Below are 20,522 nucleotides of genomic sequence, written 5' to 3'. Positions count from 1 at the left end.
GATAACCAGTACTAACTGGGGCTTAAAATACAAATGTTCAAAGACTATAATCAACTTTTGATGGCAAATAACACAACAGCTCTGTTTTTACTTCCTTTGTCGCTAGAAACTCAGATAATTGCTCGAGCAAAGCCGCAGTTCCTTCTACCGAATCAAACGTTTTGGCTCCAACAATCCCAAAAATAGCCTGCGACACCCCGAAGGACGTTAAAAACGCCGCACCTCCGACCTCCCGGGCCGCCGCGACACGGCTCTTCTCTTAGCAACGAGCAGGCAGGCGGCTGAGGAAGAGGGGAGGGAGGTGGAATTATGCTGCGCCGCTGCCTGGATCCGACTGGCGAGGGATTAAACTGCCGTCAGGCACGTGCACGAACACAGGGACTTATTTTACACACCTCTCTACGTTTTGGTTTTTTTTTGTTTAACCAGTAAATGTAATTGTTCAATCCCATCCTGAACATCACTGATCCAGGCATCGCTGGGGGATGTTAGCTGTAAACCTCAACAGCGGCTGCCTGGGAAATCCAGGATAAATATCCTGGAATTTTACCCACTGTGAGAGTGGAAAAGCGTCTATACATTGAGCATTCGCGCTTGTTAGCCGCTCAGGCACACGTGAGAACAGCCGTGGATGTTGTTCTCCCACTGTTTGGAGTTTAGCGCTACTGTCAGCGTGATATACTCTAAGTGGATCTCGTCCTCCGCCTTTCTTCACCTTGCTGTTCCTTTGATGCTCTCGGAAGAACACGAAATCCGAGCGTGCCGCATGTGCGCGAGGAGGTGGCTCAGTGACTAATGCAGCTAGCTCGCAGGCTTCAGTCTGGGGGAAACTGGGAAGCGCAAGTTCAGCTCCGACGCGGCTGATTCACCGTGAGCGTTAGCTAACGCCTGATTAGATGTGTATTTTCCACACAGGTCGTTCTTTAGAGGTTTAACGCAGAGATGCCTTCTCTTCTATCGCAGCTGCTGCGGTTCACAACAGGCGTGGGAGAGCTGCTCAGCAAGGTTCCTCCGAGTCCTTAATTTCCAGCATGATTTAAGCGCACGTGTCAAGACGACTTGATTTGCCGACAGTGCACAGGCCAGCGTGCTCGGCATCAAACAAGCGGGGTTCATTTGTGTGGAAACTGTGGGAGCTCCGCCGCAGTTTTTTTTTTATCGACGCATGAAAATATGAGATGCGAGAAACCAAAATGAGACCTGTTTTGCTTTTATCTGCGTGTGGGGCGTTTGCACGTCCGTGCACGCGCGTGTGTGTCGGCGTAGGTACTTGTGTGTCTCCTCATTAGCAGGCGGCGGCTGTGGTACCTCGTTAGCGCAGAGCTAGCTGAGCACCGGGGCATCGGTGCAGCTTCATTAGCTACATTGACATTTATCTGATCGTTTCCCTGCGTTGTGTGAGCTGCTATATCGCCATGACAACCACGAATGAATACATAGAGACTCACAAGCGCATGCAGAGACAGTCCTGTAGCCTCTACCCATAAAAATAAGGTTTCCTAAATGTTTCCAGAGAATCTTTTGGCGAATTTTGGATGCAGAAACAGAAACGGAAAACGCATTCATTCTGGGTAAAACTGCGTGGAATTTTACCTGCCAGCATCAAGGTGGGTGGAGTTTTTGACTGTAAAGTTCAAGTGAATCACAGGCACACTCAGATGGACCCCCCTTCCCCTTCCTCCTGAGAGCCGGTTTACCTCGCTGTAACTCGGCTAAGGAAAAGAGTTCCAAATAAACCAGTCAATACAGAACGCCTCTTATTTACTTTGACTCACTAATCCGCCTTGTCTCCTCGTCACTAAATCAGTTACGGGATTGGATTCACAGGGAGGGGGGGGGGAGGGGTTACAGTGCGTTGTGGTAAAGTTGCTAATCTCATTTACAATTTGACACAGCGGCGGCGAAGATTCAGCTTGGGCAAAATGAATCGCGCCTGTTGTTCCTCGCGTCTCTGCCTCTGGTTTTCATGCGCGAACACACGCGCGTCCTGGCCCGCTTAGGCACCTTTTCACGATTTTCTACCCTGTCAACACGAGCCACCGACTGTGATGACATTCCCGATTCAGACGCCTGATCCAAATCACGTTAATGCTGGAATAAAGCTGCACCGAAGCTCTCCGGTCGTTCTACGGTTTTGTGTCGACACGGGAACAGAACGAACTACATCTTAAAGCGAAGACGCTGTTATTATCTGGGTGTGAAAATGTGCATATACTTGAGTGGCCATGTCTGAGTGTGTTAACGTGTGTATCTGGCCTTGGTTGCCCCCCTCTGCCCTCAGGGGGAACCGATGTCTCTCACTCCACTTGTCAACTACATTAGTTCCTCTCCGGGACCGTTAACACCCAGCCAAAGAAAGATGCGGTGTCCTCTGACTCAGTCCACTGTGTGTTGTTGTGATTTTATCTATTTATTTCTTTTAAATGATTATTAGATGCTCTGGGAGTCAGTTAGCCTAGTATTAGCTTGGCTATTAGCTGTATTAAGCTAACGTCAGTTAACGGCATTGCAAGAAATTGTTTCAATTTCCTATTCCTTTTGTTTATTTATGCTGGGCTAAAGCACAGCGAGACAGGAGACGATGCCGGCCGTTCCCTGAAAAACAGAATCATCCCGTATCTGGAAACACTTTATATTAAATTTTATGGCAACTGTATTCCCTTCACTGCCTGACAGCACCCTCACACACGAGTACGACGGCTCGTCTCGCTCGTCCAGGTGCTGTTGCTTGTGAAAACGATACAAAGCAGCATGGCCGTGGGCGCCAGGTGTCTCAGACGCTGCAGACGGTTCGCCTTCGCCCAGTAACCTGACTACACCTCAGAGGGGAAAAAAAACCCTGAAAAGGCTGCAAAACCACAGATTTGAGCAGGAAACTGAACGTGTGGCTGGAGAGAGTGGACAATAGTGTGTATAAAGCGCACTGCAGCGTTGTGGACACACTTTTTCTGCAGCCCACAGTGGACTGTTGACATCACACAGCATGAGTCGAGCGGCGGACTTCCTGTTCGCACTGTTCTGGTTGCATTAAATGCACTGAAAATCACAGAAACGCTCTACTTTCTATTGTTTTCTATTATTTTATGCTATTTTAAGCCAAGCAGGGCCCATGTCTGTTAAAGAAAGATAACTTTTTTTTTAAAAAGATCTTTAATTTGGTTATTTTGCAAAAAAAAAAAAGTGGAATCCTTTTGATTTCCACATTGAGTTCTGTCACTCAAAAACCTCAGATCGAGTCAGAATCAAGTGATAGTTTCACACACAAGAAGATATCAGCACACGTGCAGGGTGAAGGCAGTCGGGCCGGCGCTGTGGCTTATTTACCTCCTGAAGCAGGATTGATTTTCTCCTCTAGATGTGAGAAAGCTGATCAGCGGAGTGGCGGAGACGTCAAACAGCAGCGTGAGCACAGTGGAGATCTGACTATCGATCGGTTAAAACATTTGGCCGTGGCCCGGATCAGTTTAGCGGGAGATGAGCCGCGCGGATCCTCGCTCAGTTCTCAGGCCCGAGCCGCGGCGCCGCCAGAGTGATGGAGGCGATAGTTAAGCCATTAGGGCAAACAACTGGTGCAAATGGAGAGGGGGGAAAAGAAGGAGGGAAAAGAGGGAAGGAGAGTCCGTGGAAGGAGCGGATCCACTCAGCGACTTAATCCGAGCCGCAGGACATTCTCCTACTGAGCCCCACACACACACACACACACACACTCAGAAGCTCAGCCTGCTCGCAGTAACACCTTGTCCGTCTTGGCCACGGGGACGCAGCCAGACATTCCTTTGTAGCGAGCAGCCTCGCCTCCTTCCAAACACCTGGAGGGCAAACACATCCCGCTCCAGATCACTCCCGCAGGATCGGGCACCTTTTCGCCGCGGCATGAAGCCGCTCATTGTCTGAGCAGGCGGCGTGAATGGAGCTCAGTCCCGGACAGCGTCCTGGAGGAGGGAGGCGCGCCGGTGACACTGGCTATTGTATGTGCTGGGACTGGAGCGGGCCCTGCAGGCATCCCATAAACAGCCAACAATGAGCGATTGTCTTGGGTTATTCTTTCTTTATCCTCCACTCACGCATCAGCCGCCGCCGAGGCTCGCCGCATTCCGCCGCCGGTCCATTTATGCTCTAAACGGCCGCCGGTGATAGGGGCAGTAAGTCCTCGCCACCCTTCCCTTCCCGCCGCCCTCGGGGGCTCCCTGCGATTTATTGGACAGCTTAGCGAGGAGCGGTCGCTGCCCCGAGGACTGTTAGCGCCAGCTCGGCTCGTTGATTCCTTCTCTGGTTCTGCTGTTTCATTTGACATGTCCTTTAAGTCCTTTAAAGATTTGGGCGTGTCTGCCGAGCGCCTCGGCTCTTTCTGCAAAAGATGGATGGCCCGCGTTCAAAGGTCTGGATCCTTTTTTCTCCCTCCCTCCCTCCCTCCCTCCATATCTCCTTACCTCCCTCCCCTCCTCTCCTCTCCTCTCTCTTGCTGAGCTTTATAGGCTGGTATTAGTGTTGTCAGCTAACCAAGCTCTGGGATTTGGCTTTGTTTTGTTTTTTCCTCTTAAGATAATTCTCTTTCTCCCTCCTGCCTAGAATCACAAAAGGGAAAGTGGAGCAATAAAAACAGCAAAGCTATTGAATTTGGTTTCATTAAATTGGTTCCCAGCCATCTTCAGCGGACCGCGGGCCTCGCTGACGGCGATGTCAGCTCTTCATCCCTTATATTCAGCCCCGCTCTCGGCTCCACTCGAAGCCTCGAGATTTTACAATAGAGGCTGACGCACGTCGCCTCCGTCTCTTTGTGTTCCGGGTTAGCTTTACCGCATAGCTGAGTCACGCTGGCTTTCCGTCAGCTAGCCGCTTCCTAGCCCGACAGAGCCGCTCAGGTGAGCCGTGGCCCCGCCCCCTCACCTCCGGTTGCCGTCATCGAGTAAACCCGCGAGCGTCGGGAGCCGCCGTGGTACCTCTTTGGTGGCGCGACGGCTGCTTCAGAGGCCACGGCGCCGAAAATAAAAACCCGTGCTTGTGTTCTTTGTGCTAAGCTAAACGTTATCAGTTCGATGCAGGTCCTATCTGATGGAAAATCTGTTCCGAATGTTTGGCAGTAATTGTGCGTTCCGCGCCGGCTTGTGGGTTTTGGTGAATATTGCTTCCTAATATTTTGGCAGAGGTGATAACCCTCCTTTCATGTCCCTGCGCGGTAATTTCCTCCTCTCCTCTAAAAGCCACGCGTGTCCACATTTGCCGGGTTTTAATTCCTCTGTGAAAATGAAGGAATAAGTGTCTCCAAAAGGGTCGGGGCCACTTTAAAGTCCGGTGATAGATGCACCATCACAAAGCCGGGTTCCGGAGCGGATTCCACGGAACGCCGGCAATTCCTCCCAGTGATTTTTCAGAATAAATCAGTTTGGCTCTTTTACTTTGACAGATAATAGCAGATCTGATTCTCAACCAGCTTGTGAAGGTGCTGCTTTCCATTCGCTGCAAAGGTGTTATTCAAATGATGAAATCAGTTTTTATTGATTCATTTTGACTCCGGTCAAGGCACTAATGACATTTCCATGAAAAACTACAGAGACCCTGACAGAAAGCACGAGTGTATCCTTCGATGACACTTGATTTCAGCTATCGTTTAGCGATCGGTAGCTCATCGCGGCGGCGGCGGCGGCGGCGGCTCGGTTGATCTGACGTCCCCTCTCTCTTTCCCTCAACAGCAACGGCACGGCCGGGAAGATGAACGGGGCGCTGGAGCATTCCGACCAGCCGGACCCAGACGCCATCAAGATGTTCGTGGGCCAGATCCCGCGCTCCTGGTCGGAGAAGGAGCTGAAGGAGCTGTTTGAGCCCTACGGCGCGGTCTATCAGATCAACATACTCCGAGACCGCAGCCAGAACCCTCCACAGAGCAAAGGTACGTCCCGTGCTTTGTCGCCACCTGTTGGCTGCTTTGTTGGCGAGTTTTGGTGAACGCATATCGGCAGATGAGAAGATCCCTGTGGTTCTGTTGGGAGCCACCTTCCGGACCAGATTGATATTTTTGGACGTTTTTACACCCGAGTACAGAAAGGCTGTTCGTGTAAATCCGCCGCCGCGCCACGAGTGCGCCCTCCTGAGTAGTTAATGGCAGAAGAAGTGATATATGTGCAAAATCGCATGAGCAAACACACATTTCGCGCACCACTGGAAGACAAAGACTGCCAGGCAGAGTCTCGCAGCCAATTGTGCGAAACCGCATGATTTTCAGCGATTTCCCTCCCGTTCCCTTTCTTTTCCCTCTGATGAATTTGTCAAGTGTGAGAGCAAACAATAGAGACAGCGGCAAACGAAGGAGCAGACAATCGCCGCGGCGTATTAACAGGCATCAAGCGAAGTGGAGGCTGATGACACTAGCGGCGAGACGTCGAGAGTGGGAGGAAAGAGGAGGCGCGGAGCGAGATTCTGTCTGACTGGAAAAGCAAAGTGTCACGCGGGGAAATATGGATCTGGCTGAAGAAAGTGAATCACATCAAGGCATCGGTGATCTTCTCACCTGGTGACATTTCAACAGCCATAAATCCACACTGTTAACGACTGAATGCCGCTGGTTTACCTCCTCAGAGACGCCCCAGAGGAAATTTGACACCGTCCCCCTGGCAGGGTTTCGACACCAAAGAGGCAGGTTAAATTCTGAGGACTTGAATGTTGGATTCGCAGTAGGCGACTGCCCAGGAGTTAGCAAAGGTTGCAATTTCCCCGCAACTTTTCAGACCCGCCAATGCAGCAGACGGCAATTTTCAGAAAGCCGAAGGGGGATAGTTCAGTTTGAGACTTTTGACGTTTCGCGTCCTCACACCGGGTTTTATTTCCTTCGTCATGAGGGTTTAACTGGTTTGTTTTGCTGTGGTGAAACATGATATTTTTATAATAAAAAATAAAAAAAACTAGTGACAGACTTAAACACCTGGGCTTTTGTTTATAAAGTGCCATTTTAGTCTTAAGTGCTGAGACTTTTGGAGCCTCAGTCCTACTCTCAAACTTAAGAATAAAAGCTATTTATCAACCTTCTCAAGTCCTAAGAATCACAGTAGTTTAACGGACCTCCAACATCCTAAGTTAGTCAACAATGAGGTAACATATTCACAAAGGATCCGAAGACTAAAGGTAGCTCTCCGAGAATTTTCCCTTGGTAGGTTATTCTTAAAGCTTCTTTGGCCTTAAGAGAGCTTCTAATGTGAACTTTTAGGGAGCCTACGAGGGTCTGAAGCAGAGAGAGGACAACAAAGAGGAAGGAGAGAAGTTCTCTGTATATAGAGGGACGAGTTAATAAGACGCTCCCGGGTGATCTCATCAGGGATCCGCTACCTTTTCCCACCCAGCGTAGTAACGCAATAACTTTTGAGACGGTCATCACAACATCTCTGGCTACGGGATAGCGCTTCCCCAGAACGCTAAAAACAAGCCTCTACACCTGCGGCGGCTGGTGATCCACCGCCCAAACACGCCAACGTCTGTAACGTTCACACCACGGTTGATGTTCCCACGTCAGCCTAAACGTTAGCCTGCGACTCGAGAAGTTCGAGAAGAACTTCGCAGGAATGGGTCGCAGGAACCAGCTCGTGCGTTAAAGGAGCGACGCTTTGATTTGCCCGGCAACAGGCTCCCACGTCTGCCTGGCCCCTTGTGCCGCGATGCTAAGCTGGGAACCAGTTTCCCTGTGTTGTTCTCCTCCTCCTCCTCCTCCTCGGTGATAACAGCGGCTTTCTCTTTCTTTATTTTTTCCACCTCCCATTTCCTTCATTATTTTGGGGTCATTCTGCCAAATCCAACCACTTTTTCAGTAATCAAAGTAATTGCTGCGTCCACCATTCATATCAAATAGATTAAGGAGTGAAATCACCAGGATGGCAGGTAAACATAACAACAAACAAGTCAATAATGAGCATGTGAAGGAGATGCAGTCAAACATGCTGAAGCGCTGTCACAATTATTAATTTCCATTATAAGATGCTTGATATTTGCTGTCTGTTCATCACGAGGAGCACATTTGTTTTTGCTTCGTTTTGTGTTTTTCCTGTTTGTGACAGCCAGGCACAGCTTTTAGAAACCTGCGTCACCTAGCAATGGGTTCAACCTGAGATGCTCTTAAAAAGTCCCCGAATCACTCTTAAGGCAAGATTCCTTGCTAGGAAGTTTTAGGCTAAGGTAGGAGCTATCTAGGAACCTCTCTGATGGTGTTTTTCTTTACAGAATTGACAGTTATTTAGCCTGTTTTAGCTTCTTGGAGGACGTGAAGCCATCTGCCTTTGCTTCCTGAAGAGGCAGGAATAAAGGCAGTGGCGTCCTTCAGCGCCCTCCACAGTGCCGTCTTCAATCTCCTTGAAACGAGTTGTTTTCCTGTCGCTCGTCTGCGTTTCCATGTGGCGTCCGAGCGTAAACGCCTACTCTGAGTGTCTGCATGTCTCTCCCGTGTGGCGAGGTGGAGAGCTTTATAAGGAACCGTAGCCTTCGATGGGCTCCTACTGCCCGTGTTGTTTTAAGGATGAGTGCTGAGCGTTTTCTCACATCGAACCTCCACTTGTTATTTTTCTTCCTCGGTAATTGATGCAACTCGGTGAACATCAGCGGCACCTTTATCTTCTGCTTTTATCGGGATTCATTTGAAAACTCCCGTTAAGGACGTAAACCCTCCATATGTTTCCTGCTCATCTCTTATTTTTAAAAATAATGAGGCCAAAAAGAAAGCAGAAAAAGTTCTTGCAGGTTTCCAGGTAAACTTTACGCTTCAGTGAGCCGAAGTGTCAAACATTAAAGACCCGCTTTGATGATTTAATCTGTAATTACCCTTTTTTTCTTTTATTCACCGGCTCTTTTAATGATTTTACAGCCACTAAACATTAAAGGTATCTAAGTCGATAAATATCCTCCTTTTGTTTCACCAGGAAGCCTCATTTGCCGCGACTTGTTCACTTAAAAGGCAATCAGTCTGGAATGAGACGACCATGAATATGTTACAGCCTAATTACAGGTCAAAGAAGACACAATGACAGAGAAACGTCCGATGTTTTACTAGTTTTGCGCACCACACAGGCGGATTTTCTGTAAAATTGCCTTTCCAGTTTGGGTTTTTATTGTTGTCTTATGGGTTTTTTAGGGTTGATGAGCACATGAGTGTGGGTGTGTGTATGTGTGGAGGGGGAGAACAGGTCATGTGACATTCTATGAGGAAGAACTATAGATGTGGAGGAGCAGATAAAGGAATGAGAGAAAGCGAGGGGGTGAAAAGGAGATGCTAGGTCACCTGAATCCTGTAACAGGTATGAGGGAGTGCAGGTGAGTCACCTGGAGGACGTCTTCATTAGCATCTCGTTTCTTTTAGAACAGCGACGTCCACAGAATAAAAAGAAGGTAAAATCGGCCTCCGACAGAAAATGAAAAACGACAACAAGAACGTTGTTGTTTTAAAGGTCCGATATAAATGTCACCCGTGTGCGACATGCTAGCAATTACTGATCCTGAGCGCCGGCGAGATAAAAGAGCCGCCCGCTGGAAAATCAGACCTGCGAATCTGAGGAGACGGGCAGCCCGCTGACACACATCCGGCGATGATTGACAACCGATGTCTTCGGAACCACAAATAATCAGCAGGGACAGAGGCTGTTTGCTCCTTCCGGCGATCCTCCTCGACAACCAAAGTCGCAATGATTCCCTGTTAAATCCTCCCTAACCTGGAAATCTGCAAAGAAAACACAAATCCAGAAACGGATTTAGGAAGCAGACACGCGCACAATCCCATTTTTGATCGGCACGCGGGTGAAAATCTCCCCGCCGCTCCATCCGGAGCCGCGTTTTTAAATGTGCGAGCCAACTGCGTCCTGTAGCTCAGCTGTGGCGGCGCAGCCATTTGGCTTTCCAATTATCTCCTCTAATGGATTCAGTCAGGATGGAGTAAACCTGAGACGGAAACAAATTCTTTCCTGAAGCCGAGCGGCCCAATTATATCGCCTTAACTAGGTGTTGGTTTTTTAGCATGCTAGCGTGGCCCAATTAGAGAGCCGCTGCAGGTGGATTTTAATGGCTGACTCCTACATCTGCACGCTCCAGTGATAGAAAAGAAGGGTTTTTTCCTTTTTAACCGTCCCTTCCATCCGAGGACTTTGGGGGGGGGGGGGGTCGTCCAGAAAAGCGGCTTTGATTCCCGCGAAGTGCTCCGGTCGCGTTTGCGGTGAGGGAGGATTTGGAAGCGGAACGTCGTTGGTGCTTTTCCACCGAAGGACGCGGCGGATTGTATAGATTTGTGAAGTGCTGCGGGCTGGAGCAGCACGTCAGGATTAGAACCTCAGCCAAATGCCCGTCAGAGACGCCGCATTGTTTGAAGCCAGCCACTCATCCACTCCCCATTTTCCCCATCTGACAATCTGCGTTTTATTGTGCTGTCAAGTTCAGAATGTGCTCCCTGTCAATTCCCCCCCCCCCAACCCACCCACCCACCTCCACCACCTCCACCTACGTGCTGTCACTCAGCGGCTCTTTGACACACATAAATTATACGCATTAAAGGGCATTTTCACAGCAGAGAGAGGAACAGCACGGGGTCGTGGGGGTGGGGGGGGCGACATATACACGCTACCTATCCCACTCAGAGGCCCGGGCGAGCGGTAATTGCGGCAGAGTGCAGCTAATGTGGGTCAGCGGTTGAGTGGAACCCTGCGGGGGGGTCAGAAGGAGTGTGCAGGGGAAGTGCAGAGATGGAGGGATAAAGGAGGAGAGCGCGTGAGAGCTGCGGCAGCCTCAGGTGGAGGGGCTAAAGGCTGAAGCTGATACATTTTTACCTCTGTTAATAAACCGAAGCTCCGCTCCGACAGACCACAGGGCACCTCTTCCTCTTCCTCAGCCTTCCATCCTCATCTTCTTCGCCTCCGTGGAGACGCTCCAGCGTCCATTTCCTTTGATACTTAACCAGCCTCCCATCAAACCTGCGTTTTTCCGGGGCGGACGAAGCTGCCGCCGTCGTTTCCCCCCTGTCGTCCGCGCGATCTTCATCAAAGTGCCCCCAGAGGCTTCGATCACACCTTCGCATTCACGAGTTCTTTCACTATATTGTTATTTTAAACAGTTTTATAAGACAGATGTTTACAGACCTGAAATGAAGGTTGTGTGGAGGGTAAACAACTCCCTCCTGCCCCCTGCTGGTAGGCTGCATTGCAGCAAGTCCTGTCCTCAATGCTGCCTCCAGTGGCCTCTGACCGCTGCTGTCCAGCATTTCCAAACAGATTTACTGTCGATGACTATTTATTTCTTTAAATCCAGCAGTCAGACATTCAGTGTTACTCTGAGATGATGGGAGGGGAAATAAAACAGTGAAATATGTCATTTGACAACTAGAATTGTGTTTCCAGTCAAACGTGACTTTAATATTCAATAATATATTTAATTAAATTAGTAAAAAGAAAAGAAAAGGATTCAGTGAAGAGTTTGGAGCCACGGAGAAAGTCAGCACGCTGAACCCCGGGCTAATGAAAATCGTTTATGCACATTAATTGCTGCTTAAACCGAGATGACCCCTCCACCTGCTCTGTGGCGGGAGCGGCTCTGCTGTTCCATCCTATAATTGCATGAAATAAAAACACGCATTCATTACAAGGATGTAAAACCGCAGAACAGCCTGTTTTCAATCCAAAAAATCAACACGGAACATCAACCCAGGGTCCCAAACCTAGCCAGGCTCTCTCAGACCCCCCGCCCCCCCCCCCCCCCCCCCCCCCCCCCCGACCCTCCATCAGCATGAACAGCGTGGCCCAGGGTTGACCTTTGGTCAGGCTGGGGTTGAGGATCTGTTAACAGTGGTGTGAGAGCTGCAGGTCCTCCCTCAGTCAAAGGCCTCCCTCAGCAGCCATGAAGTATTTATGAACAGGCATCTCCCTCCTCTGCTCACTATTCCACTCACAGCAACTCTTCTTCTGTCCTGCAAACGCTCCATCTGTCCGTCCCCCATCCCTTCGATCCGCCTCTTCCCCGGCTCGTCTAATAGATTTCATTGCCTCTTCGGCCTGTGTGCCTATCAGTGGAGTCTGGAGCCTCTCTGAGCGGGTCTGGCCTTCAGGTAAATGTTTGTGCTCAGACGCACGCACAAGAACAGCGCGTAAAAAGGCTTATTCCGCAGCACCCTTCCCTCCGCTTGCTTCAAGGTTGTCGTAGCGACGCGTTTCTCTCCAAATAAAGCAATCGTGCATCCAGACGCACGCTTGAAAGAATGCGCGCGTTCATCTTTGTGTGCGAGAGGCAAACGTGAGGACTCTTAAACAGGTGGAAATGTGTGTGTGTGTGTGTGTGTGTGTGTGTGTGTGTGTGTGTGTGTGTGGAGGGGGTCCCACTCCACTGCTCTTTGATCCCGGTCTTGACAGCTCACCACCTGGGACGATCCGTCACACACTCTGAGGCCCAGCTACGCTGTGGGAATCCCAACGCGGCAGCTAACAGCAAAGCCCCTCCCCCGGCACGTTGCACACAGTCGGAATCGCTAATGCTAGCACAGAAAGCTAGCCCTCCCATATACAGATGTTAAAGAAGCCCTGAATCACAATTCACCGTGCAGCACCAGCAGATAACCCTCTGACAGAGATATCAGAATTGCTAATCCCTCACGAGAGGCTAAAGCTAAAACACCGGCGCTGGAGGGATGCGGTCTAACTCGTGTGCAGCAATGTTTTCTATCCAGCAACAGTGTAGGAAGCTTAGCTCTCAATTTTCATTTATTATTGCAAATAAATGCTGATGCAAAGAGGAATTTCTTGCGAGGAATTTTCTGACGCTGTCGTGTTAATCAGGATAAGATGAGCTGAGGTCTGCTGGAAGCCACAAAGAGAGTGAAACTGCACCAGTTTGGTGACCTACATGGATCAGAATAAAGTTTCTGTCACTGATAGTCATAACTAATCCCCCCTTTGCCGTTGCGATTAACTAGCCATGAAAACCTGGGTGGCGAATATAAACTGATAGCAAAGGTTAAGAGTTTAGCTAAATGACCCCCACACCTGCCTGAGGGTCGGTGAGGAAAATGCTAAGTTGCTAGTTATCCCTGCTAATACACATGAACTGCAGCGCTTTAATCACAACACCAATCACGTTGCTGATGCTAGGCTAAGGGCCAACTCTTCAACAGCCGCAGCGCCCAGAGGACACGGCGGGAATTCAGATCCATTACACGCCCAACCCCATCAAAGGGACCCTGGGATCTGGATGCTAAATCTGCTCCAGATGCTCACTGTTGGATTTCACCAAGATACACTGCAGGGCGAGTGTCATAAGCCCCGGTGCCAGCGATACGGCCAACGGAGCCGGCGTGCCGTGGTGCCATTGGGTCTGATTTGCGCCGTAAAGGCAGTGGCGAGGATGCGGGAGCAGATGTAAACTGTCCGCACACACACACACACACACACACACAGACAAAGAAATAACACACGGAAACAAACAGAAAGGGTTGACTTCCGTCTCTGGGCTAAATGGCAGCCTTAAAGGGTGAAACAAACTTAAGCTCAAACCGGGGAGGGACGCGCCGGTTTCATTTTATTTTCGGTGTAACATGAATATTTCAGACCTGTTGCTGATGGGCAGAAATGTTGTTTGGACTGCAGAAACCAGGCAGGTGTCGGTTCTGACAGGATGAGGCAGCTGGAGTGAGGGAAATACCTGAATATCTATAATTGGACTTGCTTTTAGAGCTACGTTGCTCTTAATATAATGAATGCGGCACTTTCCTTTACTTAGCTCTAAGATAATTGGGAATATTCATTTTGTCCCCCTCCAGCCGCTGTAGGCTCCCCAACAGGGCTGAGTACATGTGTTGTTGTGCGTTTTCTCACCACTAGGTGCCACCAAATCTCTCACGTTGGACTTTAAAACATGTCCAATTGATGTCTCTGATCCCAGACGCCGACTTTGGTCGTGAAGACACCGCGCGCTTTTCGACGCCAACGCTAATGTCTCTTGACCAGGCGTGATCCTGCAGCGCCCAGTGATAGACAGGCGGAGGCCTCGCCCCCCCACCTCCCAGGGGGGGGGACCAACAGTAAATAAATGATGCTTTTGTTGTTTTCCTGGGCAGAGCGGGGAGCGCAGGTTCCCCTCGATTGAGCTGGAATTAATGAAGAGGCAACCTCTGTCTCGGCCGCGACGTCCCTCTCTATTGTGTGTGTCGGCGCGCGCGTGCGCGCGTGCGTGCCTGCTACCTCGGGGCTCGGGCCCTCATTGTTGAAAGGAGCCCAAAAGCGCTCTCTTCCTCTGTGCGAGGATGTTCCCGTCTTTAGCATTCACTCAGTGTCTGCCAGAGTCGACAGGTGATGCTGACAGATGAACAGAGAAAATGCTCTTTGTTGCTCCTTATGTACATCCTCACCTCTCCCTCTCTCTCCCCCTCTCTCTCTCCCTCTCCCTCTCGTTCCCAGGCTGCTGTTTTGTCACGTTTTACACACGGAAAGCTGCCCTTGAAGCCCAGAACGCACTGCACAACATAAAGACCTTAACAGGGGTGAGTGAGTCCTTGATTCTTCCCTTCGTCTCTTCTAATCACACACTTACAGCAGCTCCCCGAGGCGGCCCCGCCCCGAACCAGCCGGCGTCAGAAACGGCGCACCTTCGCCCCAACTCCCCCTTCCCCGTGCACGCTTCTACTGGCGCCGCGCCGCCCAGCCCACTTCCAGGTGTTTGGCGGTTTCGGTTTTGCCCGGGACACGAGCGCATTTTTTTCTCCTGCTGCTGCAGGGACGTTCCAAGGACGTGGCGAATAGTGGAACAACACAAACCCTTTGAAAAAGGCTGGAGGTAAAAAAAAAAAAAAGGAAAAATAGCAAAAAAAAAAAAAAAGTGGCACGTTCAGTCCGACAGTCGGTTGAATCAGCCAATCGGAGGCTGATTCCGCAACCATCAATATCAAGTGTTCTCAGGCAGCTGGAGCTCAGGTGGGGGCCAGGGTTGTGTATCTGATCAGGGTTGTGTACACGCCGAAGACCCTGAATACAGGCACCACACCCCCCCCCTCTAAAGGTGCCACTGTTCCCTGTGTGTGGATGCTCTCGGCAACAATGGCGTGCCGTGGCGGGGCTTTTCTTTCACGCCGTCTGCTCCGTTCGCCGAGGCCCGGGAGAGCAATAGAGGAAGCGAGATGGAACCCGCTCTCTCCTGCTCTCTCGCCGGCCCCGTGCGGAGAGTTAGCGCCCCCCCCGATCCCCGCCGCCGTCGGCAATTGGCTCTTCCCTCTGCCCGTCTCCTCGCCTGCCCCACCTCGGCGGAATCTCATCAGCGGAGCGCCCGCGGCCCCTCCCCCAACCCCCCCCCGTGGACGCAGCGGGTCGGCATTTGTGAGTCTCGCCAGAGCTCCTCCGGTTCCGGATGGCGGCCCGTTGTTTTGCAGGAGCGCCCGTGTTAATTGTTGGTGGAATAAGAACCTCAAATCTGCCGTTTCCCTCCGCCGTGAGAGTTAGTCACTTATCCCTTGTTGGAGGTGTGAAGCAGCCCTGGGGAGGACACACTGCAGCACTTTCAGGATTAGGCTAACATGAAATCGCCTTCTCCTACACTACAACACCCTCCCTCTCGGTTCCGTCTGGACCCCCCCTCCTTCTCTGTCCTGCGGCATCTCTGTCTGGCTCTTACGTGTGAAGCTTTTTGAAGTTACATACCAACAAATTTGGCGGCGGCTCGCCCGCATGCGAATAAATCCGGTTCTGGATAAGCTCAGAAAAACCCGCCACGTCCGGGATTTATGTCATCGCGCCGGGCGGATTGGGTCCCGCCGCTCCACGTTTGTTTGTTTTTGTGCCAAAATGCTTCGAATAGCTGCGTAAATTAAAAGTGTCCACGCAACACCGATCAAAACCGGAATACGCAGGCAATTAAACCCGCATCATGTTGGTGTCAGAGATGGACGCCACCGTCAGCCTTCAGCTTTTAATAAAAGTCCAGCTCCGACGGCGCCCAAGTCTGAGTAGCCGAGAGGAGGCGTGAATACGAGAGACGCCGGCGCTACGACGCAAAATCGGAACTAACGACGGCAAAGCGTCGGATCACGGAGAGATTCGCGCGGGATTAGCTCGGAATTTCACGGCGCGGCGCGACCGCGGCGGGATACGGCGATAAAAAGGCAGGAGCAGGAGACGTCGGGAAAAAAACGGATGGCAAATTAATTGCGGAGCGGGGAGAGACAAAAGGAGAGCTGATGCCGAGCGAGAGAGTTGCAGCGGGAGGTTATCAGAGCGGCGGGCAGATGGACAGTAAAAGGTGGAGCGGAGCACTCCAGCACGCTTGAGGGCAAAGCAATAAGTGGGCCGCAGTTAAAAACCAATACCTGCTTATTAACTTCCCCACTCTCCTGGCTTGTAAAAGCCGGCGGAACCATGTTTGTACTGGCACTCAGCCCCTCCCTCCGAACCCAAAGCCTTAACTGGAAGTGATGCGGGCAGAGCGGGAAGCTCGGCCGGGGCCAAATCAGAGAAAAGAACAGGTGCTGGCAGCCATGATGCTTCTGGAAATGAGGAATTGAACCTCTTATTTAGGACGGCGCATCAAGCGAATGTGGGAGTGTTGTTTTGTTTCGGCGCCTCTTTTTTTTTTTTTTTTTTTTCATTTTCTTCTAAAACGATCGCGTTGGGATGGACTTTTTAAAGCTGGCAGCAGCAATAATGCTTAACGGCAATTACTCCACTGTCACGTAGGGAGAGGTCCAAATCACCAGCTCGGCCTGTCGGGGAGCTTTAAGTAAACACTTGGGCTTCCGCGCTGGCAATAATCTGCGCCGATTCGAACTCCCAAACCTAATTTTGAACAGGCTGTTGTTTTCAGGCTTTTCAGCCGGTAGGAATGTGCGCGTGATTCCGAGACTCCAGATTGGAAGCCGCATCACGACCATGACTGTCTGTAAAGAATACACTCCTTCTAGTCGGAGGGTGGAACCGCACGCTATGAGATTAGCCCACGTTAGCCTCAAACAGCTGACGTCTTCCTCTGCCTCTCCTAGCTAACATGTTAGCATTTCTGAGGTGACGCTGCAGTTTTTCGGACTTTGTCCCCTTTTTTTGAAGCCAAACGCTCTTATCTCCTAAAACGCCCCCTGCTGCAGTCCATTCTGCCCCACCCCCCACTGTTACAGCCGCCCCCCCCATACCCGTCATTAATCTCCACATACTTCTGAAGCTCCTCAGTAATGGCAGCACTAGCGAAGCTCGCCACCAGCAGGCGGATTCATTTGACGGGAAGACAAAGAAACCAAATAACTTCCCAGATTTCTGTTTCACCGAAACAAAACCAAAATAATGAGTCAGCCGCACGACACGGACCAAAAGTGCAGCGAGCGCGAGCCTGTTTGTGCCCAAGAACAACAGCTGTAACCGGAGTTCTTTCTAATGACCCGCTAATGAAGCTCCGGGTGGGTGGAGACAGCGTGCGCGTCCGTGTGTGCGCGTGTTGCCTGCGGAGCGTTTATCTCTTCAGCTCTAACAGCGCTCGCAGGGTCTCGGTACACTTCTGAACGTGCACGCCGATGCACGCCAGACCCCTACAGTAACCCACCTATCGTGGAAAAACATGCCCCGACGCTCCTGGAGCCTTTTAAAGCCGTAAGCCTCCAGCTCGGCGGCCCGGACCGCTCCACCACTCCTGCGTAGCTCCCAGCGCACTGTGCCTTTATTGTGTTGCACTTATTCTCTTTCTCTTTGTTTTTCTCGTGTTCTGTCGTGTCTAACAGAGAAACATCCATGCACGCGGCCCTCTGCTGGACTCTCAGGGGCCCGGCTGGGGCTGTTTATCGTTGAGTAGAAGTATTATCTTATCACATGAATCCTGTACTGAAGATGTTTATTGAGTCCGCTGTGAAATAGTGAGTGAAAATAAAGAGAGTGCTCTATTTCGCCCCCTGGTGGTTTGGGGAAACAGGGCAATCGCCTCAAGTGCCGGGAAAAAAATGTTCCCAATCAAGTTACGTAATGTCGTCGACGAGGGAAGAAGCCCCGACTGACACACGTCAGCGCTCGTACCCCGCAGGACGGCGTAATGCTCTGCCCATGGTAACGGCAGCAACACGCCAGCACAGCGAGCTAAAGTCTGTCAACCCGCCAGTTAGACGAGGTTGTTTGAGATTTTCCACTAAATTGAACTCTTTCATTAGTGGCTGACAGATGTCTAAATGCCCCGTGTCTCCCTCCTTTCGATGGGCCCCGGGGCCCCTGTTCTCCATCTGAAGTCATGCAAAGGATGGAGGGATGTGTGATGAAGGGAAGGCGCGCTAATCTAGGACGTGTCCTCTAGAGTGCCCTCCAGCGTGGAGAAGTTCAGTCCTTTATCCTTGTTTTTCTTTATTCTCTCCCACTCCCTACCTCTTGCCCTCCCTCCCTCACTCCATCCCTCCCTCCTCCCCCTCGCTCTTATTTTTGTCCGGCTGAATCTCTCTAACATCTCTCTCCCCTCCATCTCTTTGTGAAAAAAGGATGAAAAGCCCTTTGATTCACAGTTTCTCTCAAGGATATTTCATTCTGACACCAGTCTGAGGGGAAGGGAGGAGGAGAGCGGGGGCGGGCGACGAGCGTGTCGGGGGGGGGGCGCTTCAGACGTGATCAGTCAAACCCCGTCCTCCATGTGGGCGGATTAGAGTGTTTTTGTTGAGGCTTGATAAGGAGCGCGGGGCTCATTAAAACCTACTGTTGCAACAAGACCCCACACACAAAAACACACTTTCCCATCATGCCTCACCTTTCTGCCGGCGAGATAATTAGCGAAGCTCCACTGCCGGGAACGCAGGCAACGCCGTGTGCGTTCGCCAAAGCCCAAAGGCACATCAAAGGGCCATCATGAAAGAAAGAGTGAACCCGCGCAACGCTAAGGTTTAAAAGCGGCAATTTGCAATCCAAAGTTGCCGCTTGTCTAATCGGTCATTTATTATGTCAAGATGGTGGAAGCGGCGCGGACAGAAGTGCCGGGTGGAAGTGATGAAGCGCATTATCTTCCCCAGTCATGTGAGAAATGATGTTCTTTCATTTCTGAAGCCCCCGTGGTCCTGAAGGCAACATGAAACGTCTCTGAGACGGGGCGGGGGGGACGGCAAGTGTCCAGCCGATGTGGTCCAGGGTTGTCCTGGCGACCGTCGGCACCTTGGTACAAGTCAGGGCGGTGCTTTGAATCCTCTAGAGTTGCAGGAAGACGTTCTTTTGAAAGGTCCTACGTTGATTAAAGTCAATATGCTGCAAATCAAAGGAATCAAAGTAACTTTCGTCTTTTTCTGACAGTTGTCACATCTACCCAGAGAGCAACAATCTTTGCTTTGGTTTTCATCTTTTTTTCATGAGTGCATCAATGTCTAGGTACCCTTATGCGGAGTTTAAATAGTCCAAGAGAACAGTTCCGGTGGAGTATTTGGGTTTCGATGAAGCCACGTGCGGCCACGGCCCAGAAACACGGCGCTATGCTACCGTGAAGTTGACCTGGGCAGACTAATATTTTGCTCCTCATTGTTGTCTCCTCACCTCCAAGCTGTCGGCCTGGCTGAGACCAACAGATGCTTCAATTAAACCGCTCAGCTCAGTGAAACGTGCCACTTTAAAAGGGTCCATTTATCAGCCGACACCAGAGCCGACCCTCCGGCATCCAACAGCGTATTAGCGAAGTGCTCGTCCGCAGCCGGGAAGTCGACACACGTTGTTTGTCGGGTTACGAGCCCATTACACATCCGGCTGCTCCTTCACAAAGACCCAGCGTGCAGCAGCCGATGAGTCCAGCCCTGACCGATGGGACGGCCAGAGGACTCCCGGGGGGTTGCTGTAGGTGTTGCTACGCTTTGAAACGGCGGATATTAAATTTATCGCGCGCTAAACCGCGTTTCATCAAAAATTCATGCGTAGCCTGGAGAACATTATGCAACCAGCTGAAAGGTTAGACCTCCGACAAGCGTTTCAGAAAACAGAACCGAGACGAGCGACCCGCCATTAAAGCCGCGCGGGCGCGCACGTGTCTTAGGCGGCTCCTCGCCGATCATTTGTAAAACAACAGTAGCTCGCTCTTTGCAAGCGGCGCACACGAAAGCGCTCCCGCAGCAGTGTCATTACAGAAGCTCATTATCAAAATCAATTCAATTAAAGGCTGTAATTGCTGTAGTGAAACCCAAATGCGATCGCAAACAGGGCTGAAAGAAAAGCAAACCTCATCGATGCGCCGGCGCCGCCTCTGCGCACGCGCTCGCCCGTGTGTGTTTGCTCTTATTTAACAAAAGAAATATGAGTCGCTTGTTTCAAATTAACTCCCCTAACCCCTCTCTCCTCATCAAGTCAGCGGCCACGTCTAAGCATATTGATTCTTTTGGGAAGGGGGGGGGCTGTAAATGCTGGCCAACTATGTTAAACACTTAGAGTAGTTAGCGTGGAGTTGTGACACAGCATAGCTAATGCCAAATCCCTCAATCATGCAGCTCACGGACGTGCTGGGTTAATTGTTTACCGAGCTAAATGAAGTGGGGATAATGTGGGCTAACTGTGTGCTAAGCGCTGCTAAGGCGAGGGATATTGTAAAGGACAATTTGATTTATTGTCACT

At 50.8% G+C, this 20,522-nt stretch overlaps 1 protein-coding gene across 19 annotated transcripts in view; it reads left to right on the top strand.

Moving 5' to 3' along the window:
• The window catches only part of celf2 (cugbp, Elav-like family member 2), a 120,317-nt gene that overhangs the window by 62,803 nt on the left and 36,992 nt on the right, over positions 1 to 20,522 (top strand). For 18 of the 19 annotated variants that reach the window (XM_029825725.1, XM_029825733.1, XM_029825731.1 and 15 more), the window contains 2 exons: positions 5,691 to 5,887; positions 14,397 to 14,479. In XM_029825725.1, coding sequence (XP_029681585.1) covers positions 5,691 to 5,887; positions 14,397 to 14,479 — 280 coding nt within the window. Of the gene's footprint in view, positions 1 to 4,089; positions 4,379 to 5,690; positions 5,888 to 14,396; positions 14,480 to 20,522 lie in introns of those variants that run through there. The other variant, XM_029825721.1, reaches the window with a different exon arrangement.

This window comes from Takifugu rubripes, chromosome 18 (genome assembly GCF_901000725.2).
Source record: "Takifugu rubripes chromosome 18, fTakRub1.2, whole genome shotgun sequence".
NCBI classification, from domain to species: domain Eukaryota; kingdom Metazoa; phylum Chordata; class Actinopteri; order Tetraodontiformes; family Tetraodontidae; genus Takifugu; species Takifugu rubripes.
This window is presented reverse-complemented; position numbering and strand designations above follow the sequence as displayed.